A 20208-nucleotide genomic window follows, 5' to 3' on the forward strand; every position below is an offset into this window, starting at 1 on the left:
TCTTCTTCTTCTTTTATTATGGCAACGACTTGGTATTGAGAACCATGATTTCGCCAATGTCACGTAAACTAAATTATTTTTTCTGTTGTTGAACGTTTTTTGAGACATTTGATTTAAAAAGTAAAATGTCAAACATTTCAAATCGAAATTCAGCGAGTTGTTGCGTTTTTAGGTTATATTTGGTTGAATAGCAAATTAAAGTTGTTTTTCCTATGTAATTACTCAAATTAACAATGGCATTTACGGTGGAAAGGGTGGTTTTTGCTTTTGCATTGTGTTTATATATGTGCCCATGTGAAAGCGCCAAAATAAACACACCTCGAGTTCTCTTGCCGTGGTTTGATAATTTGAATGTTAATTTTACTTTTGAGATCATCGAGGGGGGTTGTTATACCTGGTAAGCATTATTTAATATTTATAAACTATCTAGCCTAAATCCTGTCTAAATTTTAATTCAATTCAACCTGTAATTTTGTGTATTTATAGGAGTTTGTCTCGCGATGACATCATAGATCTTGAACCTTTGTACGAAGATGGATGTTCGCGGGCTGCGCGTGTTACCGTGTCCAAGAGATGCGTTGCGCCGGGCACGGTCATTATCCTGGCCGAGGAAATCCACACTGGCGAGGTAAGCACGTAAGTTTGGAAATGGCGGGAATATGTAATTTGCACTAAATAATACCTCTTTTCGATAACCTGGGTGTTCTAAGAACAGAATATTGACATAAATTATATGTTTCATTCAAGAAATTACAGTTAATTACTTTCTGGTGAGATCAAAATGAAATAGAGACTGGGCTGAGTCTTAGCCCTAAAAGAGTAAATATTAAGGTTTTATGCCAAGTATATGTAGCATTACTAAATAATCTGTATGTTTTCAGCTACTTCGTGGTGATGTGGATGTTGATAAAATCCATTCTTTAAAAGTTATGAGTACAACTATGAAATTGTATTTGGAAGAGGCTCCTGAGGCATTTGAAGTCATAGCTTATGATGACAAAGGTATCTATTATTTATTTAATATCTTTCATCTTTTACTTACATCAATCTTTATTTTGTTCGAGGCCTAGTCTAATATTTTGTTAGTAACAATCACTTAGGCTGGGTTGAAAGAAAGAAGAAAGAAAGTAAAAATGCTTATTCAGTATCATTGACAATACACTTAACTTACAACAAAACTTTAAATTATTTAATGAGTAGGTAAATACAATGATACTGAAAAGGTATCCACTCAGCATGGTGTCGTATCATCTCAGTAGATAATGCTACGACACTGGTCTTCCGTGGACACCCAGACAGTTGCATCATCTTACTTCAAAAGTCTGCCAAACTCCATGCAAAAAACACCGGTTATGGTTTTAGTCGGGAGTTTGCATCGTGCGGTCCACACAGCTTATGACCGCAGTCTGTGGAGGAACACTATCTGTGGTCACGATCCTCATCAGTGAGGGACCGAGAAAGAAGAAGAAGAATGGTTTTAATCACAGTTAAAATAAATTGGTGCAACTCAGCCTACAATGCTACTTACAAATCAAGTTATCTTATTATTAGTGATATATTTATTTAGTAACTTATTCTTTGTTTGTTCGTAATTTTAATGTGAATTTGTTTATCACAGGTAACAGATTCTCTAGTTTGGATGGAGTCAGTTTCACTTGGACTATAGAGAATGTAGGCAGCACAGCTGGAGAAGACAATATTGTGACGTAAGTATTTATTTCTCATGCTCTATCATTTTATAAATTGAATTTACATGCATAATGCAGTTAATTGGAGTGGCTATTAAAACACATTTCTCCTTGTACTTCCTATGTTACGTTTTCATGTGCCATTCCATAGCGCTATAATAATTGCACTTCTAATTATTTTTTTAATACCCCCATTTTCTCACCAACTTAAAACCACTATAATAGATAAAATTACAAATCGCCTCCCAAACCTGTACACAACGCCCCCATTATTTTTCTGGGTCGCTTACCTTCTTTAGGTTTGCAGCGCCCGCAAGGGGGCGTTATCGCCCACTTTGTGAAAGGGTGTGCTATACCTTAATACTCCACATCATCATTGTTCAGTTTGTTCATTTGTTTCCAGTCTAGTCCGCTGGCGGGACACAGATTACGAAGCGCCGCGCGGCATCACAGAACTAGAGGCAGTCGGGCTCCGCGCCTACATCGTCCTGCTCTATGGCCAGGCAATGGGAGACGCGCGCGGGACCGTCTGCTTGGACGACATTTGTACCGACTTCCATTTGCAAGTGGTGGCTAGTGTTGTGCTCACTCCTGCTACTGCTTACATCGCGCCTGGGGATACGATACGATACAAGTGAGTTTGTGGTAACATTTTAAAATGAATTAATACCTATTTTATCTTACTTTTGTTCTCTCTTTGCTGTGACCATTGATAAGCCAAAAAAAAATTAAACAGAAGTGTATGAATGAAAGTAATGTTCGATTGCAAAAAGCATAGCATGCAACATGTCATTTAAAGAATAACAGAAGTAAGGATACCATCTGTGGCGCCTTCTTTGTCAATGTTTTGTTTTGTTTAATGTTATTTTTTTTTAAATTCATAATGTTGGTTGGATAGGCGCCCGCTGAAAACCAGCGTCGGGGCACGCGTGCATGCACGCGTGGCTCGATTAATGCTGAGCGGGCGCCTTTTTGGCACATAAATAATATGCGTGTATAGGTTTAAGTCCCTTTGTTTTGTTTTTTATTTTTTCCTTTTTGTGTCAAATAAAGTTTCTTTCTTTCTATCTATGTATTTGAAAGACCATCTATATAGATGCAGATGCCTACATAACAGATATAGGTAGTGTGCAAATAAATAAATTTAAATTGACCTTGTTGTATTGCTGCACAAAGCAGAGAAGTCTAGTATCAATTCTTGTGTTAAAAAACACTTGAACCAGGGGTTACTCTGAAAATCTCCACTTTTCTCGGTTATTGACGTTATTCACATATTATCCATTATCATTATCCCGACCGTAAAATAAGTCTTTATTATTTTTAGGGTCGTAAGAATGCGTGCCGGCCGTCTAACAGTTCAAGACGTCGGCGACACTCTATACAACATGATTGTTCCCGATACAGGACTGGCATATTTAGAGGACAAAATCAGCCTGGTCCGAGGAACCGAGGTCGGAAGCACCACTGTCACCTTGATGTCTGGGTCGACAGAAGTGACCACTGCAACATTAACGATCGCTGAACCTCACAGCATAAGAGTGTCTTTACGACCGTCAAAACTTCTTATAAGAGGAGAGGATTTTGTCATCCACTGCGTTGTATTAGACAGAGACGGCCATACTTTGTTCGCGGGACAAGAAACATTGATTCGATTGTCAGTGAACGGTGAAGCCAATGTGGAATTGCTCAGATCCACGGAGAATGGAACGATTACCGACGCGGTCGCGCTTGATGCCGGCCAGTTTATAGTAACCGCTAAGCTACATTCGATTGCAGGGAAATTATTGCATAAGAAGGTGAGTTGTAGATGTTATTATGTACAATACAAATGACAAACATTAAGTTAAATATTGTAGTCCAATGTATAGGCTATTAAGGACAAGCCACTGTATCAATTCAATGGAAAGAGATAGAATACTTATATTGACTTATTTAATGGCTTTTCAGGTTGAAGGAACTGTGACTGGAGTTGCAGTGGATCCATTGCAGATAGTTCCACCGGAACTCTTTGTGGCTTGGACTGACACTATTCAGTATGTATAATAGGGTGGTCCTTATTTTTCGACTTTTGAATTATCCCCGGGGCACTTTCTCATTCGATTATATACCTCTAAATATGAAATTAGCTTTTTTTGTTTTTTTTTTTGTTAAGATTTAGAGGTCGCTACCAGCTGTCAAAATATTTACAAAAAGCTTTGAAGATCAAAAATCATGGTTTCATAAATGTTTTATTTAAGTGTTTATATCACATTTTACGTGCAAATGAACATCGCATAGATAGAATAGACAATCGCTTCTTGTCCCCTTCTCCCCTCAACCCCTATTCTGTACCGACCATGGTACCGACGCGTCGAGATACTAACAAGTCAACTCTTATATCTTAAAAATAATTGATTCAAATATGTACATTGTACATAATATCTTAGTTCATAGTAACAACAATAATTTTGTAATATTTTTATTTGGCTTTGGCTAAAAATAAATGAATCTAACAAATACAGATTTTGTGTTTTTACTTAAAATTCAAACCTTGGTAGCGACCCGTAAATGTCTTTTAAAAATTAAAAAAAAAATAACGAAAGACTTTCATATGGTATATATTCAAATTACGTGGTGCCCCGCAAAATATAAGAAAAAAATTTTTTTTCCTAGGAATAAGGACCACCCTAATGTATAATGAGGATCAGTACTGTTGTAGAAAATTCAATAAAACTAGTATCTACGTTAATCTTTAAGACATGAGAAAGATATATCTTTTTGAATTATCCAAATCGGACCATTATTTACGAAGATATTAAGTAATAAACATAGGCCGTTTTTGCCGCTAAAAGTCAACGTACGCAGGGCCGCGTGACGTCACTATATCCGAATCGAGCGCAGCCGGCGTACTATTGGGATGGAAAATATTTTTTTCCAGCTAAACTATCAGTTTTAGAAAAAAACTTTTAATAACATTTATTCATCAAAATAAAGTAACCTATCGACCAGTAATTTTAAAAAATAAAAATCGTGAAAAATAAGTATCACCATGTCCAAAAACCACATTTTCATAGGATTCGATGCAATGCGGAGACGCGGTTGGGGTGAGTGTAACTTAATGATTGATTGTATTGAACATAATAATACATAATATGATGCTAATACCCAGTTTCTGGCCTGGGGGGGGGATAAGTCATACCCAGCTTATAGCCTGGGGGGAGGGGCAAGCCTTACCCAGCTTCTGGCCGAGGGGGAGTCATACCTAGCTTATGCTTATGGACTGGGGGAAGGGGCTAGTAGCCTTACCCAGATTCTGGCCTGCGGGAGGGGAGGGGTCAAGTCATAACCAGTTTCTATGGGCTGGGGGGAGGGGCTAGCCTTACCCAGCTTCTGGCCTGGGGGGAGGGGGGGGGGGGGTCAAGTCATACCCAGTTTCGGGCCTGGGGGGGGGTAAATCATACCCAACTTCTGGCCGAGGGGGAAGTCATGCCCAGCTTATGACCTGCGGAGAGGAGGGGGGCGGGGGAGTCATACCCAGCTTCTGGCCTGGGGGGAGGTCAAGTCATACCCAGTTTCTGGCATTTCTGGCATGGGGGGGTGTCATACCCAGCTTCTGGCCGAAGGGGACTCATATCCAGCTTATGCTTATGGCCTGGGGGGAGGGGCAAGCCTTAACCAGCTTCTGGCCTGGGGGGAGGGGGAGGGGTCAAGTCATACCCAGTTTCGGGCCTGGGGGGGGGGGGGGGGGTTAAATCATACCCAACTCTGGCCGAGGGGGAAGTCATGCCCAGCTTATGACCTGGGGAGAGGAGGGGGGTGGGGGAGTCATACCCAGCTTCTAGGCTAAGATTAAATAGATTTCCAGGAGGGAGCAGCTGTCCTTTCCTGCAGCAGCTGGCCCGCCCATGGGAACGGCGAATAGATAGGTTACGTAGGTTTAACTCAGAAAAACTAAATAACAGGTAGGTATTGCGTGTACATCGAAATGATCTTCATAGCAATGACTTGTAGCCTAGGCAGAGTGTATCTGCCTCAGCTATACCTTATTGTTAGAAGTAAATAAATAAATACTTATACATTTTTATATTTTACTTGGAAGAAGATATGACTGTAACAACACTTATGAACACTTTATTTGAATAAATCGCCAAATATACCACCGCGGAGACCCCAATCGCGTCTCTGCGTTCCATTGAATCGTATGAGCATATGGATTTTTTGCGTTATTTTTCACAATTTCTATTTTTAAAAATTACCTATCGATAGCTTACTTTATTCTGATGAATAAATGTCATTACAAGTTTTTCTCTAAAACTGATAGTTTGGCTAGAAAAAAATATTTTCTATCCACGCAGTACGCCGGCAGCGTTCGGATCGGATATAGTGACGTCATCGTCCCCGCGCCGGGCGGTCAGTGAACTTTTTTAGTAATTTGGCCATAACTTCGTCAATTTTTGTCGTAGAACAAAAATTTTTGGACTGTGTATTAAGGATTTCTTAGCCCTATAAATCTGCATTCACAGCTAAAAATCGAAATGATCCTCATTATAATAATTTGGTTTTTTCTTAATAGTTTTTGATGCTAAAATAATTCAATATTGCGTTGGTGTTTGACTGCCCACTCGAGATCCTAGGAACGCTAGTTGGATCCCCGCCGTCTGCTAATTGTCGTAAAGCTAACTTCTAATACCAAGCATTATTTAGCAGAGTTGAAAGGGTAATAGTATAAAAGAAAGTCATAGGAGTAATTAGAAAAATATATTTCATGTTATTTTTTCTTTCACAGAGAGGTACCGCTAAAACACATCGGAGGCGGTAACGAGTCGGTCATTTGGTCGGTGAGCGAGAAGGCGACAACTAATGCCATCTCGCTCACACCCGCTGGCGTTGTGAGCGTTCGCGGCGAAGGCGAGCTCGAAGTTAAAGTGCAGTTGAAGAACTACCCGCATGTTCGTGCTTTTGGAAAGTGAGTTACAATTTTGTCTATGCTTAATTTGAATGATTTTTGAAATTTTTTAAGATCAGACTGGAATTCTATTGGTCTTAAAATGTTACCATAACACATCATCTAAATAGGCATAAATTTTTATTAGGTTAGGTTAGGTCGAAATTTTATCAGAAGGTAGGCTATTAGACGAATTCTGGGCCAGTTTCATAAATTCCTGATAAAGTCTTAGATAGTTATCAAACAAAACGTTATCCAACAAAACTTTGCTCTGGTTTCTGGTAGCTTTATCTGCCATATTTATGTATCTTTATTCGAAACTTGTGAAACTAAAAGTTGTGTTTTATCTGTTGCATTAATCGTAATCTCCCGTTTAAATATTCACAGAGTTTGGTCAATCCCGCCCGAGTTGGTCCAAGTGTCCAGTTCTGGACATGCTCGCGTGGGGCGTCCACACCAGCTACACATAGCGCTGACGGCCACGCACCCTGTAACTGGGGAATACTATAACTACCACAGGTGAGTCCAGTAGTAACTGTGACGTCAGAGCTTGATCCATCCCGCCCGATTTGGTGCAAGTGTCCAGTTCTGGGCACGCGCGCGTGGGCCGCCCGCGCCAGCTACACATAGCGCTGACGGCCACGCACCCTGTTACTGGGGAATACTATAACTACCACAGGTGAGTCCAGTAGTAACTGTGACGTCAGAGCTTGGTCCATCCCGCCCGAGTTGGTCCAAGTGTCCAGTTCTGGGCACGCGCGCGTAGGGCGTCCTCACCAGCTACACATAGCGCTGACGGCCACGCACCCTGTTACTGGGGAATACTATAACTACCACAGGTGAGTCCAGTAGTAACTGTGACGTCAGAGCTTGGTCAATCCCGCCCGAGTTGGTGCAAGTGTCCAGTTCTGGGCACGCGCGCGTAGGGCGTCCGCATCAGCTACACATAGCGCTGACGGCCACGCACCCTGTTACTGGGGAATACTATAACTACCATAGTTAAGTCAATAACTACTGTACCTCTAGCATGAACAACTTTCATCTTCGAATCGTTTGCGTATTCGACAAAATTCGATACTCAATCTTCGAATTAAACGATAACGTGACAGTTTTGATTCTCAAAATAAGTTCCGTGCAACCATTTCTCACACTAAGTTCACTTTACGACATGTTCACAAGGGCGCTGTTGCAGTGTTCGTACTAAATTGTTGAGTTGATGGCGATTCGAATACGCAAATGATTTGAACTCGAAAGTTTTTCGTGCTAGCCGTACTGAAGTCCGCGCCAATAACTGACAATATTGTAAAACTACCACAGGTGAGTCCCTATCTACTGTAGTCCGCGCCAATAACTGTCAATATTGTAATGAGGACTTGTCCTATGTCCTTTAGAAGGGGCAGAGGGCGTCCACAATAGTCCTCCATCGCGTTCGGTCTTGAGCTTCGCGTTTGAACTCGCTCCTGGGACTGGTGAGCGCTAAAACGATAGCACTCATTGTATTATGATAAAAATCGACTCAGCCATAAGTAGTAGTTCCGACAGACAGAGATTTAAAAGATATTTATGTTTCAGGTGCAACTGTGGGTCTTTCGCGGTGTCTCTTCTAGAAGGCCCCGAGCCACATAATGTGACATCCGCACAATGGGTTGAGCCGGCAGGTATGTCAATATTACTCATGAAACATTTGCGTCAGTTGAACTGTCTGTGCTCCTTATTTTGATGATAAGCGCGAATATGCATACGCGTCATGTCATACGCATGCGCTGCTCATACTATTTATAGAGTGCGGGCGCCCGCTCGAGTTTTAACGGATGCCCTTACTTCTGCAGTGGAGACTTTCATCATCATTATTTCAGTCACAGGACATCCACTGCTGAACATAGGTTTCCGCCAATGATATCTGTATTGACCGGTTGGTAGAGGCCTGCATCCAGTACCTACCTTTATAAGGTACTTTTATGAGTGGAATCAGAATCAGAATTATCATTTATTTGCTTTAAATGTGGTACAGAAAATGGATACAGTTAATGGTTAGGTCTCACAATTAGTCATTTCTGTCATGCAAATATATGGAGACTTAAAGACCTGATGATCATGATGATATTCTTTGTGTATGATAGATGGTGCTTGCTGCGTGTTAGAGTGCGTATACACAACGCGTGGTGTATCCACGATTCGCGTGTCCCGAGGCCGAGCGGGTGACACCACGCGGGTGGCCGTTCGCGCTGCGCCTGCGCTGCTATGGCCACATGCTGCCGCCGCGTTAGTTGGTGCTACTCTGCCTGTGAGTATACTGACCTAGGCGCTTGCTGTGTGTTAGAGTCCGGTCGCCGAGCACGTTGAATTTCGTCCAATGATCCCAAGCTACTTATCCTTATCGCTCGGGCGTAATTATATTGCTGTCGCGCTCGCACACTCACTGCGGCCGACCGTCGCACAGTTACGACAGCAATATAATTAAGCGCGAGCGATAAGGATGGGTAGCTTGGGTTATTGGACGAAATTCTTCGTGCTCGGCGACCGGACTATAGAGTGCGTGTACACAACGCGCGGTGTATCCACGATTCGCGTGTCCCGAGGCCGAGCGGGTGATACCACGCGGGTTGCAGTGCGCGCTGCGCCTGCGCTGCTATGGCCGCACGCCGCCGCCGCGTTAGTTGGTGCTACCTTACCTGTGAGTACCTGCGTGTTAAAGTCCGGTCGCCGAGCACGTAGAATCTCGTCCAATGACCCCAAGCTACCCATCCTTATCGCTCGCGGTTAATTATATTGCTGTCGCGCTCGCACACTCACTGCGGCCGCCCGTCGCTCAGTTGCTACTTTACCTGTGGGTACATTCTTAATTCATTCAGCATTTCACAGTTCATTGTTCGCCGCTGTCACGGGCCGGTGGTGGTCGGTAGCTACCACCAGTGTTCCGTGGCCGCGACAATTTGTAATTATTGAGTGACCGCCATCGGTAACATGATGGGGATATTGAGTCCCGAATCGACCGCCACCAGTAGCTTGATTACGTGTTTGAAAAAATCGATATAATAGTAATTAATTTTAAACTGAAAACCCCACCCCAAATACTTCTTAAGATTATAATTACCCAATTCCGGTAAGTAGCAACAATTTTATCATTGACATTTTTATTCCAGGTGCTAGCAGAAGGCGAAGCCCTCGTCCCTCAGTCTAGCGAACCCCGCATAGTAGAGCTATCGAGCCGCGATGGACCGACGCCCCACCGCTACCCGGATATACAGCTGTTCACTCTGAAGTGCCGTAGGGTAAGTTAAACAACTTATATTGTAATCACTATGTTTCCTTGGATTTTATTTGATCTTTTAATTCAATATGACCACAAACTCGTTCGATAGTGAGCTCAAAAAGAAGGTTATAAAAGACAAACCGCTAACTCCGTAAATACAGATTCAATAAGCAGGTTTAAATCATTACAATCGAATCTTTTTTAAGGCTGATATAAAATGAGGGTGTACTTTTTAATAAAAAACAGAACAAAGAAATTAATGAATACAATTTCATTGCATAGTAACTTTGAAACTTTAAAAACTAAGAACAGCCGCATGACTCCATGGATAACATTGTAACGCGCCCAAAAGGTTAATAAAGAATAGCGACTTAATCGACGCTGCGTCGAGACTTCTCGCTTGCAACGCTGCAATAACTCGCAGTGTATAAAAGACCTTATTGTTTGCGTGCAGAAAGGCGACTCTCGCTTGGAGCTGGTTTCCCTCGCGGATGACGAGCGGGAATCAGCAGACTTTGAAGCTGCGTGCGCGCCTTTCGTATCGCGCGTGCGACTCGAACCTTCCGATACGCCTGGGAACTGTACTGGGGGACCTAGGTAAGTGTACATAATTTAGATCAGTGTTTTTCAACCTGTGGGTCGCGACCCCCTGGGGGGTCGCGAAGCCTTTATAGGGGGGTCGCGAGAGGTCGTACAAAATACCTCAGTAAAGTTTTAAAGATAAATTTATCAGAAATCTAATTATGAAAATGCGTAAATGTTGTATGAAAAAAAAAGCGAGCGGTCGGGGGGTCGCGAAAAATTTTTTCATGCTAGGGGGGTCGTGTCATGAAAAAGGTTGAAAAACACTGATTTAGATAGATTGTGTTTGACTGGTAGAGACAACCATCTGGCATTAAGTCCGCCACTGTATAATGATAATGTGCAAGAAATTTAAATAAATAAATTATAGATAGATGATAAATTTATTTGACATTTGACACAAAATTAGCAAAATTTTACAATTTTGAACAAACAATAGGAGACAAAAGCAAGTGGGTAAAGAGTACCGACCTAACGTGTGTCAGAGATCGGGAATTCGGGATCTCTCTATGTAAATACTATGACCTTATTGCGTCACACTTTTGGTGTTTCTTGTATGTTCTGTTGTTCTATTTTTGTGGTACTAAAACTGTTATATTCTTCCTTCTTTACTATCGTTAGCTCATTAAATAATTTATTTATTCAATACTTCTTGCTTACAGAGTATGGCTGCGACCGGGACACGAAGTGACAGTACGAGTGGTACTGCTTGACGCAATCGGCAGGGAGTTGCTAGACGAACGCGGGCCCAAAGCGACGTGGGATCTTGAACCTCACCACCCGGGCATAGAGTACAAATCCACAGACAGGTTGCTGGTCGAAACTCACCCTGATTATGCGCCCGTGCCAGTGCCGTACAAGTATTATCAGGTAAGATATAGTTTGCTGACATTCCTTGTTATTTTGCAAACATTGACTGCAAGGATTTTGCATACATCGTACTCACCTAATTTGCCTATTTTTAAAAGGATTTAAAAGCTTAGTTGTAAAAAGTGAATCTCATAAAAATGGTAGTTGTAGTAAATCTAAGGTTTTAAGCAGCTCGTTTGTTTTTATTTGACCACTGTATAGATCGTTTCATCCATGAAAACGCCCCACCAATATTTGGTCGAGGGAAGCGCGGGGTGCGGGGAGTTTGATCCGAGATTGTTTGATGCGTTGCACGCGCACACTACAATAATGACGCTCGGATTTTATTTTAATTGACATGTAAATTCTACTTTGTAAATATCAATAATTTGAAACGTTTTATTCCTTATAGTCGGTAGTCGCCGACGAGCAAGCCGTCGGCTGGACAGGCGCTCTCAAAATAAGCATCCCAGAAGCGACCGCCAGCATCCAGGCACGAGTGGTGGGACCGCTCAAGTGTGACCCGTTGAAGGTAAATACATTGTGGTTCCTTTTGAAAGATCCATTACTTTATTAAAAATAAGACTTCAAGCTACTACAAGCTAAATCCCTAAGTTATAAAAAATTGGTTTGCAAAATTGTGTAATGAAAATAAGTCAATCAAAAAGTGGTAAAAATATTTATTTTCTTTTTATGTATCATGTTTTGGATGACAAATCTAGTATAAGATACATAAATGTAAAAATAAAATGGTAAAACTCCGTCTACTTGTCTCACTTGATTAAATAATTTTTTACATTTGATTTGATAATACACATAAAACAAAAGATTTTCAACCTTTTATGTGGTTAATTTTCCTCTCAGATCAACGTAGCGTGGGAAGGCGAGACAGTTAACAACGTCATTCTAGTGTCCGGCGGAAGCGGCCGTTACGCCGTGGACGCCCCGAAAGGAGTGTCGGCGACAGTGCTAGACGGGGCGTTGAGTGTCAACGTGCCCGGGCCCGGGTCATACGATCTGCTGATAACGGACCTGTGCGTGCAGGGAGAGAAACAGTTCGTTGAGGTATGTGGATTGCTATTTTCTGTATTGTTTTTGTATTCAGTAACTTTTGTGTTATTACAAAAAAGTTAAACTCGGGACGAACACAGGTTTTTTAAATGACATTTCCATACTAAATGACAATTTAAACTAGAGTTCAACCAGAATGTAACTTTTTGTATGGTGTATCAAATAATACTCTTGATTTTTTTTAGTAGTAAAATTTTGGCTTATAACCATGTATACGCAGTTTGTATTCGTTTAGTCGAGGAGCCATCTTTTTTTAGTGCTCTGTGAAACATACAATAAAATATGATGACACACACCATCGTAATATCAAATCAATCGTAATATTTCATAGAAAGTCTATGAAATATTTGAAAATCTGGATTCGATTCTTAGAAAAAGAAAAAATTTTTTTTTACCGAATGTAATAAACTCGCTCGCTACAAATTAGTTATTGATTTTACCTCAATTTTAACTTCTAGGTCCACGTAGAAGAAATCCTCAGCGTAGAGGTGTCAACTTCAAGAGCAGTTTGCGTCGGAGGCTGCGTGCCAATTACCGCTCTAGTGAAGGGCGTGTCCCACCGATACCTCACCACAAGCCACGCCCCCGAGTGGCGAGTGAGCGGCGACGTGCTAGTGAGAGATGGCACGATCTGTGGCCTAAAAGAAGGAACGGGACGGGTGCGAGCATCTTTGGGCGGCGTGTGGAGTCCTGAAGTTGAGGTAAGTAAACTTACATGCAAAGTTTTGTTGTTTACTGAATATTGTGTAATATTTTGTTTACTGAAATTGAAAATAAAAACCGTGAGAATTAAGTTTATCAGATCATTAATGACCCATCACAGTTCAACTCGGCAACAGTTACATAGTTTAATTTGCCCGATGCTAATGCAACACTATTTCAATTAAATAACTGAATTAGTCCTACGAATGAATGAGTTTCTCCGTTGCAAAATGGTAGGGACAGTATTCATCATCATCATCATCATCATCATATCAGCCATAGGACGTCCACTGCTGAACATAGGCCTCCCCCAATGCTTTCCATGTTGATCGATTGGTAGCGGCCTGCGTCCAGCACAGTATTAAAACAAATCAAACATTTATTTCAGACATTCTTCAGTACATGTAATGAGTAAATTGAAAAACATGCCAACAGTCAGACTTTTGATAGTTAACAAGTGAAGAATACGCGCGCGTACGTCACTCACTACTTGCTCGGGAATCCCTTGTAGATTAAACCCGACGGCGTACACCCGCGCGTGTTTTGTTTTCGATGCCTACTCGGAGAGGTGAACAGGCCTGGTAGTAGGCGTGGAAAACTCACTGGTTTGGACGGAAGTGTTTGTAAATGTCATACGATTTCATGGGGAGTTACATTTCTTATTTGTTCTCAATATTCCAGGTCCTAGTGTTCCCGCCTCTCCGCATTATTCCTGACACTGCAAGACTGCCGCCCGGCGCCCGCCTACAGCTGCGGCACCAGGGCGGGCCGCCCGCCCATCTTGCCTCGCTGCATTATAGAGCCGTGGCCAAGCATAAGTACATTGAGGTAAGTTACCACCGCTAGAACTAGAATACTGCTTGTTATTGCAACTGGAAGTAGGATACTGCTCGTTAGTGCAGCTGGAAGTAGGTTACTGCTCGTTACTGTCACTGGAAGTAGGTTACTACTCGTTGCTGCCACTGGAAGTAAGACACTGTTTGTTACTGCCACTGGGAGTAGGATACTGCTCGTCACTACCACTGGAAGTAAGACACTGCTCGTTACTGTCACTGGGAGTAGAATACTATTCATTACTTCCTCTGGGAGTAGGATACTACTCATTACTGCCACTGGAAGTAGAACACTACTCGTTACTGCCACTGGAAGTAGGCTACTGCTCGTCACTACCACTGGATGTAGGCTACTGCTCGTCACTACCACTGGAAGTAGGCTACTGCTCGTCACTACCACTGGAAGTAGGATACTACTCGTTACTGCCACTGGAAGTAGGATACTGCTCGTTACTGCCACTGTTACCGCGACTGTGCGACGGGCGCCCGCAATGAGTGTGCGAGCGCGACAGCAACATAATTACGCGCGAGCGATAAGGATGGGTAGCTTGGGGTCATTGGACAAAATTCTACGTGCTCACGGACCAAGCTTTAGTGTTCCCTCTCCGCATCATTCCCGACACTGCAAGACTGCCGCCCGGCGCCCGCCTACAGCTGCGACATCAGGGCGGGCCGCCCGCCCATCTTGCCTCGCTGCACTACCGAGCCGTGGCCAAGCATAAGTACATTGAGGTAGGTTACCGCCGCTAGAACTACAATACTGCTTGTTATTGCAACTGGAAGTAGGATACTGCTCGTTACAGTCTCTGGGAGTAGAATACTACTCATTACTGCCTCTGGGAGTAGGACACTACTCGTTACTGCCACTGGGAGTAAAACACTACTCGTTACTGCCACTGGAAGTAGGATACTGCTCGTTACTGCCATTGTAACGACACGTCTAGTGTTCCCTCTCCGCATCATTCCCGACACTGCAAGACTGCCGCCCGGCGCCCGCCTACAGTTACGGCACCAGGGCGGGCCGCCCGCCCATCTTGCCTCGCTGCACTATAGAGCCGTGGCCAAGCATAAGTACATTGAGGTAAGTTACCGCCGCCGGAACTAAGTACTATACCGCATATTACTACCTCTGAAAGTAAGTTACTACTCGTTGCTGCTACTGAAACTAAGATGATGCTGGTTACTGCCACTGGAAGTAGGTTACTGCTTATTACTGCCACTGGAAGTAGGATACTGCTCGTCACTACCACTGGAAGTAAGACACTGCTCGTTACAGTCACTGGGAGTAGAATACTACTCGTTACTGTCACTGGAAGTAGACTACTGCTCGTCACTGCCTCTGGGAGTAGGACACTACTCGTTACTGCCACTGGAAGTAGGATACTGCTCGTTACTGCCACTGTAACGAGTCGTCTATAGTGATCCCCTCTCCGTATCATTCCCGACACTGCAAGACTGCCGCCCGGCGCCCGCCTACAGCGGCACCAGGGCGGGCCGCCCGCCCATCTTGCCTCGCTGCACTATAGAGCCGTGGCCAAGCATGTACTTAACATTGAGGTAGGTTACCGCCGCCGGAGCAATAAGCGACAGCACTCATTGGGCGACAAAACGCGGCGACAGATGCGGCCAGAAAACGCATGCGCGCGTCATTTCATATATTAGCTGTCATTACGACTCCGCGACATGTCGCGACGACTAATAATATGAAATGACGGAACAATAAATGTTACTGCCACTGGAAGCAGGATATTGCTCGCTAGTGCCGCTGAAACTGATATATCTAGCTATCACTACAGCTGCACTATAGAGCCGTGGCTAAGTATATTGAATTAGGTTACCGACGCTGGATCTACTATACCGCATGTTAACTACCTCTGAAAGTTTACTACTCGTTACTGCCACTGGGAGTAAGACACTGCTCGTTACAGTCACTGGGAGTAGAATACTACTCATTACTGCCTCTGGGAGTAGGACACTACTCGTTACTGCCACTGGGAGTAGAACACTACTCGTTACTGCCACTGGAAGTAGGCTACTACTCGTTACTGTCACTGGAAGTAGACTACTGCTCGTCACTACCACTGGAAGTAGGCTACTGCTCGATACTGCTGCTAGATGTAGGATACTGCTCGTTACTGCCACTGTAACGACACGTCTAGTGTTCCTCTCCGCATTATTCCCGACACTGCAAGACTACCGCCCGGCGCCCGCCTACAGCTGCGGCACCAGGGCGGGCCGCCCGCCCATCTTGCCTCGCTGCACTACCGAGCCGTGGCCAAGCATAAGTACATAAGTACGCAAAACCAGTTCTCTGGTATCGCATAGAAGCGCGCTGACGGACGAACGATGAACACTACCGGCCGCAACTCAGTTTTTTAACTTAGCGGTGGGTAGGGCTCATTAAATTTGAACACAGCCGCCACTTACACTAGTTGCTTATTCGTGTGAGTTTTTCCATACGTACCTACCTATTTCTTTTAAGCAAGTTGATAAAACTTGCGATACACAATGTATGCGATAATGAAATGGTTTTATTGTTGATATTAACACCAATAAAATAAAATAAAAACTCAAGTTGTAAACTACTTTTGTGCTGCGATAATGCCATTAATTAACATTAGTGCAAAAATTTGATTAGATGTACTTACAGTGTTTTAATATTTATAAGTAGGTACTTACTAAGAATATTGTATAACCTGTCGAATAGGTCGGATAATTAGTTACTTATTACATTATAACCTTGGTGGTTATAGTGCTGTGTGCTATTATTACCAAATAAATAAATTTTGAATTTGAATTCTGAACATTGAGGTAGGTTACAACCGCCGCTGGAACTAGAATACTGCTTGTTATTGCAACTGGCAGTAGGATACCTACTGCTCGTTAGTGCCGCTGGAAGTAAGACACTGCTTATTACTGCCACTGGAAGTAGGATACTGCTCGTCACTACCACTGGAAGTAGAACACTACTCGTTACTGCCACTGGAAGTAGGACACTACTTGTAACTGCCACTGGGAGTAGAACACTACTCGTTACTGCCACTGGAAGTAGGACACTACTCGTTACTGCTACTGGAAGTAGACTACTGCTCTTCACTACCACTGGAAGTAGGCTACTGCTCGATACTGCTGCTAGATGTTGGATACTGCTCGTTACTGCCACTGTAACGACACGTCTAGTGTTCCTCTCCGCATTATTCCTGACACTGCAAGACTACCGCCCGGCGCCCGCCTACAGTTACGTCACCAGGGCGGGCCGCCCGCCCATCTTGCCTCGCTGCACTACCGAGCCGTGGCCAAGCATAAGTACATTGAGGTAAGTTACCGCCGCTAGAACTAGAATACTGCTTGTTACTGCCACTGGAAGTAGGATACTGCTCGTTAGTGCAGCTGGAAGTAGGTTACTACTCGTTGCTACCACTGGCAGTAAGACACTGCTTGTTACTGCCACTGGGAGTAAGATACTGCTCGTTACTGTCACTGGAAGTAGGACACTGCTCGTTACTGTCACTGGGAGTAGGACACTACTCGTTACTGCCACTGGAAGTAGGATACTACTCGTTACGGCCACTGGATGTAGGATACTACTCATTACTGCCTCTGGGAGTAGGACACTACTCGTTACGGCCACTGGAAGTTGGATACTACTCGTTACTGCCACTGGGAGTAGAACACTACTCGTTACTGCCACTGGAAGTAGGATACTGCTCGTTACTGCCACTGTTACCGCGACTGTGCGACGGGCGCCCGCAGTGAGTGTGCGAGCGCGACAGCAACATAATTACGCGCGAGCGATAAGGATGGGTAGCTTGGGGTCATTGGACAAAATTCTACGTGCTCACGGACCAAGCTTGAGTGTTCCCTCTCCGCATTATTTCTGACACTGCAAGACTGCCGCCCGGCGCCCGTCTACAGTTACGTCACCAGGGCGGGCCGCCCGCCCATCTTGCCTCGCTGCACTACCGAGCCGTGGCCAAGCATAAGTACATTGAGGTAGGTTAAAACCGCCGGAGCACGAGGCGACAGCACACATTGGGCGACAAAACACGGCGACAGACGCGGCCAGAAAACGAATGCGCGCGTCATTTCATATATTAGCTGTCATTGCGACTCCGCGACATGTCGCGACGACTAATAATATGAAATGACGGAACAATAAATGTTACTGCCACTGGAAGCAGGATATTGCTCGCTAGTGCCGCTGAAACTGATATATCTAGCTATCACTACAGCTGCACTACAGAGCCGTGGCCAAGCATAAGTACATTGAGGTAGGTTACACGTTGTTACACCACCGACCAAGTGAAAGTAGCAGCAGGCCTGTTCATCTCCGCGAGTTTACATCGAAAACAAAACACGCACGATTGCCCCCTACAAGAGTACTATTCGACAAGGCCTCACATACGAGCGAACATTGACTCACGCACGCGTATTCTTGTGTATGATGGAAAAAAATAAAGAAAATGGTGTACTAAATACTGTGCAGTATTTAACTGCCTAAATAATAATAAAAACACAGAATGTACTTTTTTAAGTTGCCTGAAGACACTGAGAGGTAAATAAGTAGTTAATATTATTCATGATAATTCATGCTAAATCATGTATTTCCTCCGCCATTTTCTGCAGATTGGCATCTCACGTCACATCATTTTACCGAAGTCAGCCCTATAGCTTCGGCGCAGTACCGATCACTGACGTTTGTCAACAAAACTTCTGACAAACTTGCTTGACTCTTGAGACAAGCTAAATTACACCATATTGTTAATGACATTGAGCATACATTTTTTTAAATACCTTCGCGAAGTAAAACTTCTGTACGTAGTACTTATTATTATTCTGTGGTAGCAGTGGGAGACGGCGTATGTGACTGCACCAGACAGTCTGCCAATAGAGAGAGATGGCGGGAGATCGTGCGGAGAGTTGTATTCGCCTCTACAACCGATGTGAACAACGCCTCAACGTGACCACGACCGCTCTGCCTAGAGCGTAACGAATAAGAAGAAGACACCTTGTTACTGCGCTGGGACTACTAAGTCCTCATCACCGCAACTAAAATTCCGATATATCTAGCTATTACCTCGCCTCGCTGCATTACCGAGCTGTGGCCCAGCATAAGTACATTGCGGTAACGTCAACACCAAGTCAAGCCAAGTCAAATCTAACCTCTTTTAAGATCTCACATTTGAATACATATTTGGACTTGGCACTCAATTAGATCTCCATTCTTTTTACGGCGAAGCCCACAGCCAAGCATAATTTTTGTATTGAACTTGGCTCTCCTTTTTTACATTTATGATTTTGGTGGGATAAAAATACATTTCGTTACCACCTCTGGAACTCAAGTATCTCTAGGGTTCGCCGCTGGAATTTTAAATATCCGGTTTCTGCCGCTGAAATTCCAATGTCTCTTATTTATTGAGGAAAATCTGGGAATGTAACTGGCGGCTAATGAGGCAGCAAGGTTGGAGTGGAGGCCACAAAGAAGAAACAATAAAATGTGTATGTTGTCAGCTTTGACATGTTTATTATCTTTTGCCAGGTGTCATCATCGGGCGCGGTCCATGGCCTGTCTACGGGCACGGGTCGAGTGCGGCTCGTCGCCACGGATATCGCTCACGTGGAGATGGCCAGTGCTGAGGCTGAAGTGGAGGTATGTAGTGAAACATTTTAGGTACGAATTGCGGTGTCATGGTTTTGATATTATGCAAGGACATGATTTTTTTTTAAATATTAGTCAAGTTTCTTGCAGAGACACTTTTCTAACGTATCGTAACAGCGCTCCACCAGTTGGCGTTACTGTCGAATGACAGGACCTTACTGTGGTGCCACTGCAATTACAATAATCCTCCTACCGCTTTTGCGCTCACCAGTTGGCACCACCCTCTTATAGCCACTAGCGAGTGACAGGACTGCTGAAGGCATCTTGTGACGATGACTTTATTTGTTAGAAATATGTATTACCAGTTTCTATTGGTGCGGTGCGGTATTATGTTAAGATGTAAAGGCACATTTTGTTATAGGTGATCCCGATATCCGGCCTTCGAGTCCGCGCGGCGACCCAGAGCTTACTAGTCGGGTCTCCAGGACCCATATGGGTGGAAGCAAATGGGCTGCCGGCTTCGGCGCTAGCGTCGCTGATGCCGCTGCCCCGCCTCACGTGGTCTGTGCGCGACCCTACTGCTGCGAGGCTGTACACTACACATGCTGACGGTTAGTTAGACGTTAGTGAAGTGAGGTGACAGAGTGAGGAAGCAATACAAAATCGGAGAAGAGAACGCAGGCGAATCAATTACCCGCTGCTGGCAG

The 20208-nt window shown here is 43.8% G+C and overlaps 1 protein-coding gene and 2 long non-coding RNA genes across 3 annotated transcripts; all 3 read left to right on the forward strand.

Moving 5' to 3' along the window:
• The first annotated feature begins 142 nt into the window (after positions 1 to 142).
• On the forward strand, positions 143 to 11873 carry LOC135078614 (nuclear pore membrane glycoprotein 210). The gene is made up of 16 exons (XM_063973142.1): positions 143 to 397; positions 487 to 628; positions 882 to 1002; positions 1619 to 1706; positions 2092 to 2322; positions 3013 to 3484; positions 3636 to 3721; positions 6454 to 6633; positions 7000 to 7131; positions 7320 to 7451; positions 8185 to 8270; positions 8733 to 8896; positions 9756 to 9884; positions 10320 to 10462; positions 11110 to 11317; positions 11709 to 11873. The coding sequence occupies exons 1-16, from the start codon at positions 234 to 236 to the stop codon at positions 11871 to 11873; spliced, it is 2643 nt and encodes an 880-aa protein (XP_063829212.1). The 5' UTR covers positions 143 to 233.
• Positions 11874 to 12167: 294 nt separating this feature from the next.
• LOC135078439 (uncharacterized) lies at positions 12168 to 13887 on the forward strand. The gene is made up of 3 exons (XR_010258608.1): positions 12168 to 12361; positions 12826 to 13068; positions 13751 to 13887. It is a non-coding gene; the product is annotated as an uncharacterized LOC135078439 (long non-coding RNA).
• Positions 13888 to 17778: 3891 nt separating this feature from the next.
• Positions 17779 to 20109, forward strand: LOC135078787 (uncharacterized). The gene is made up of 3 exons (XR_010258668.1): positions 17779 to 17895; positions 19442 to 19552; positions 19923 to 20109. It is a non-coding gene; the product is annotated as an uncharacterized LOC135078787 (long non-coding RNA).
• Positions 20110 to 20208: the final 99 nt, after the last annotated feature.

This window comes from Ostrinia nubilalis, chromosome 15, assembly GCF_963855985.1.
Source record: "Ostrinia nubilalis chromosome 15, ilOstNubi1.1, whole genome shotgun sequence".
NCBI classification, from domain to species: domain Eukaryota; kingdom Metazoa; phylum Arthropoda; class Insecta; order Lepidoptera; family Crambidae; genus Ostrinia; species Ostrinia nubilalis.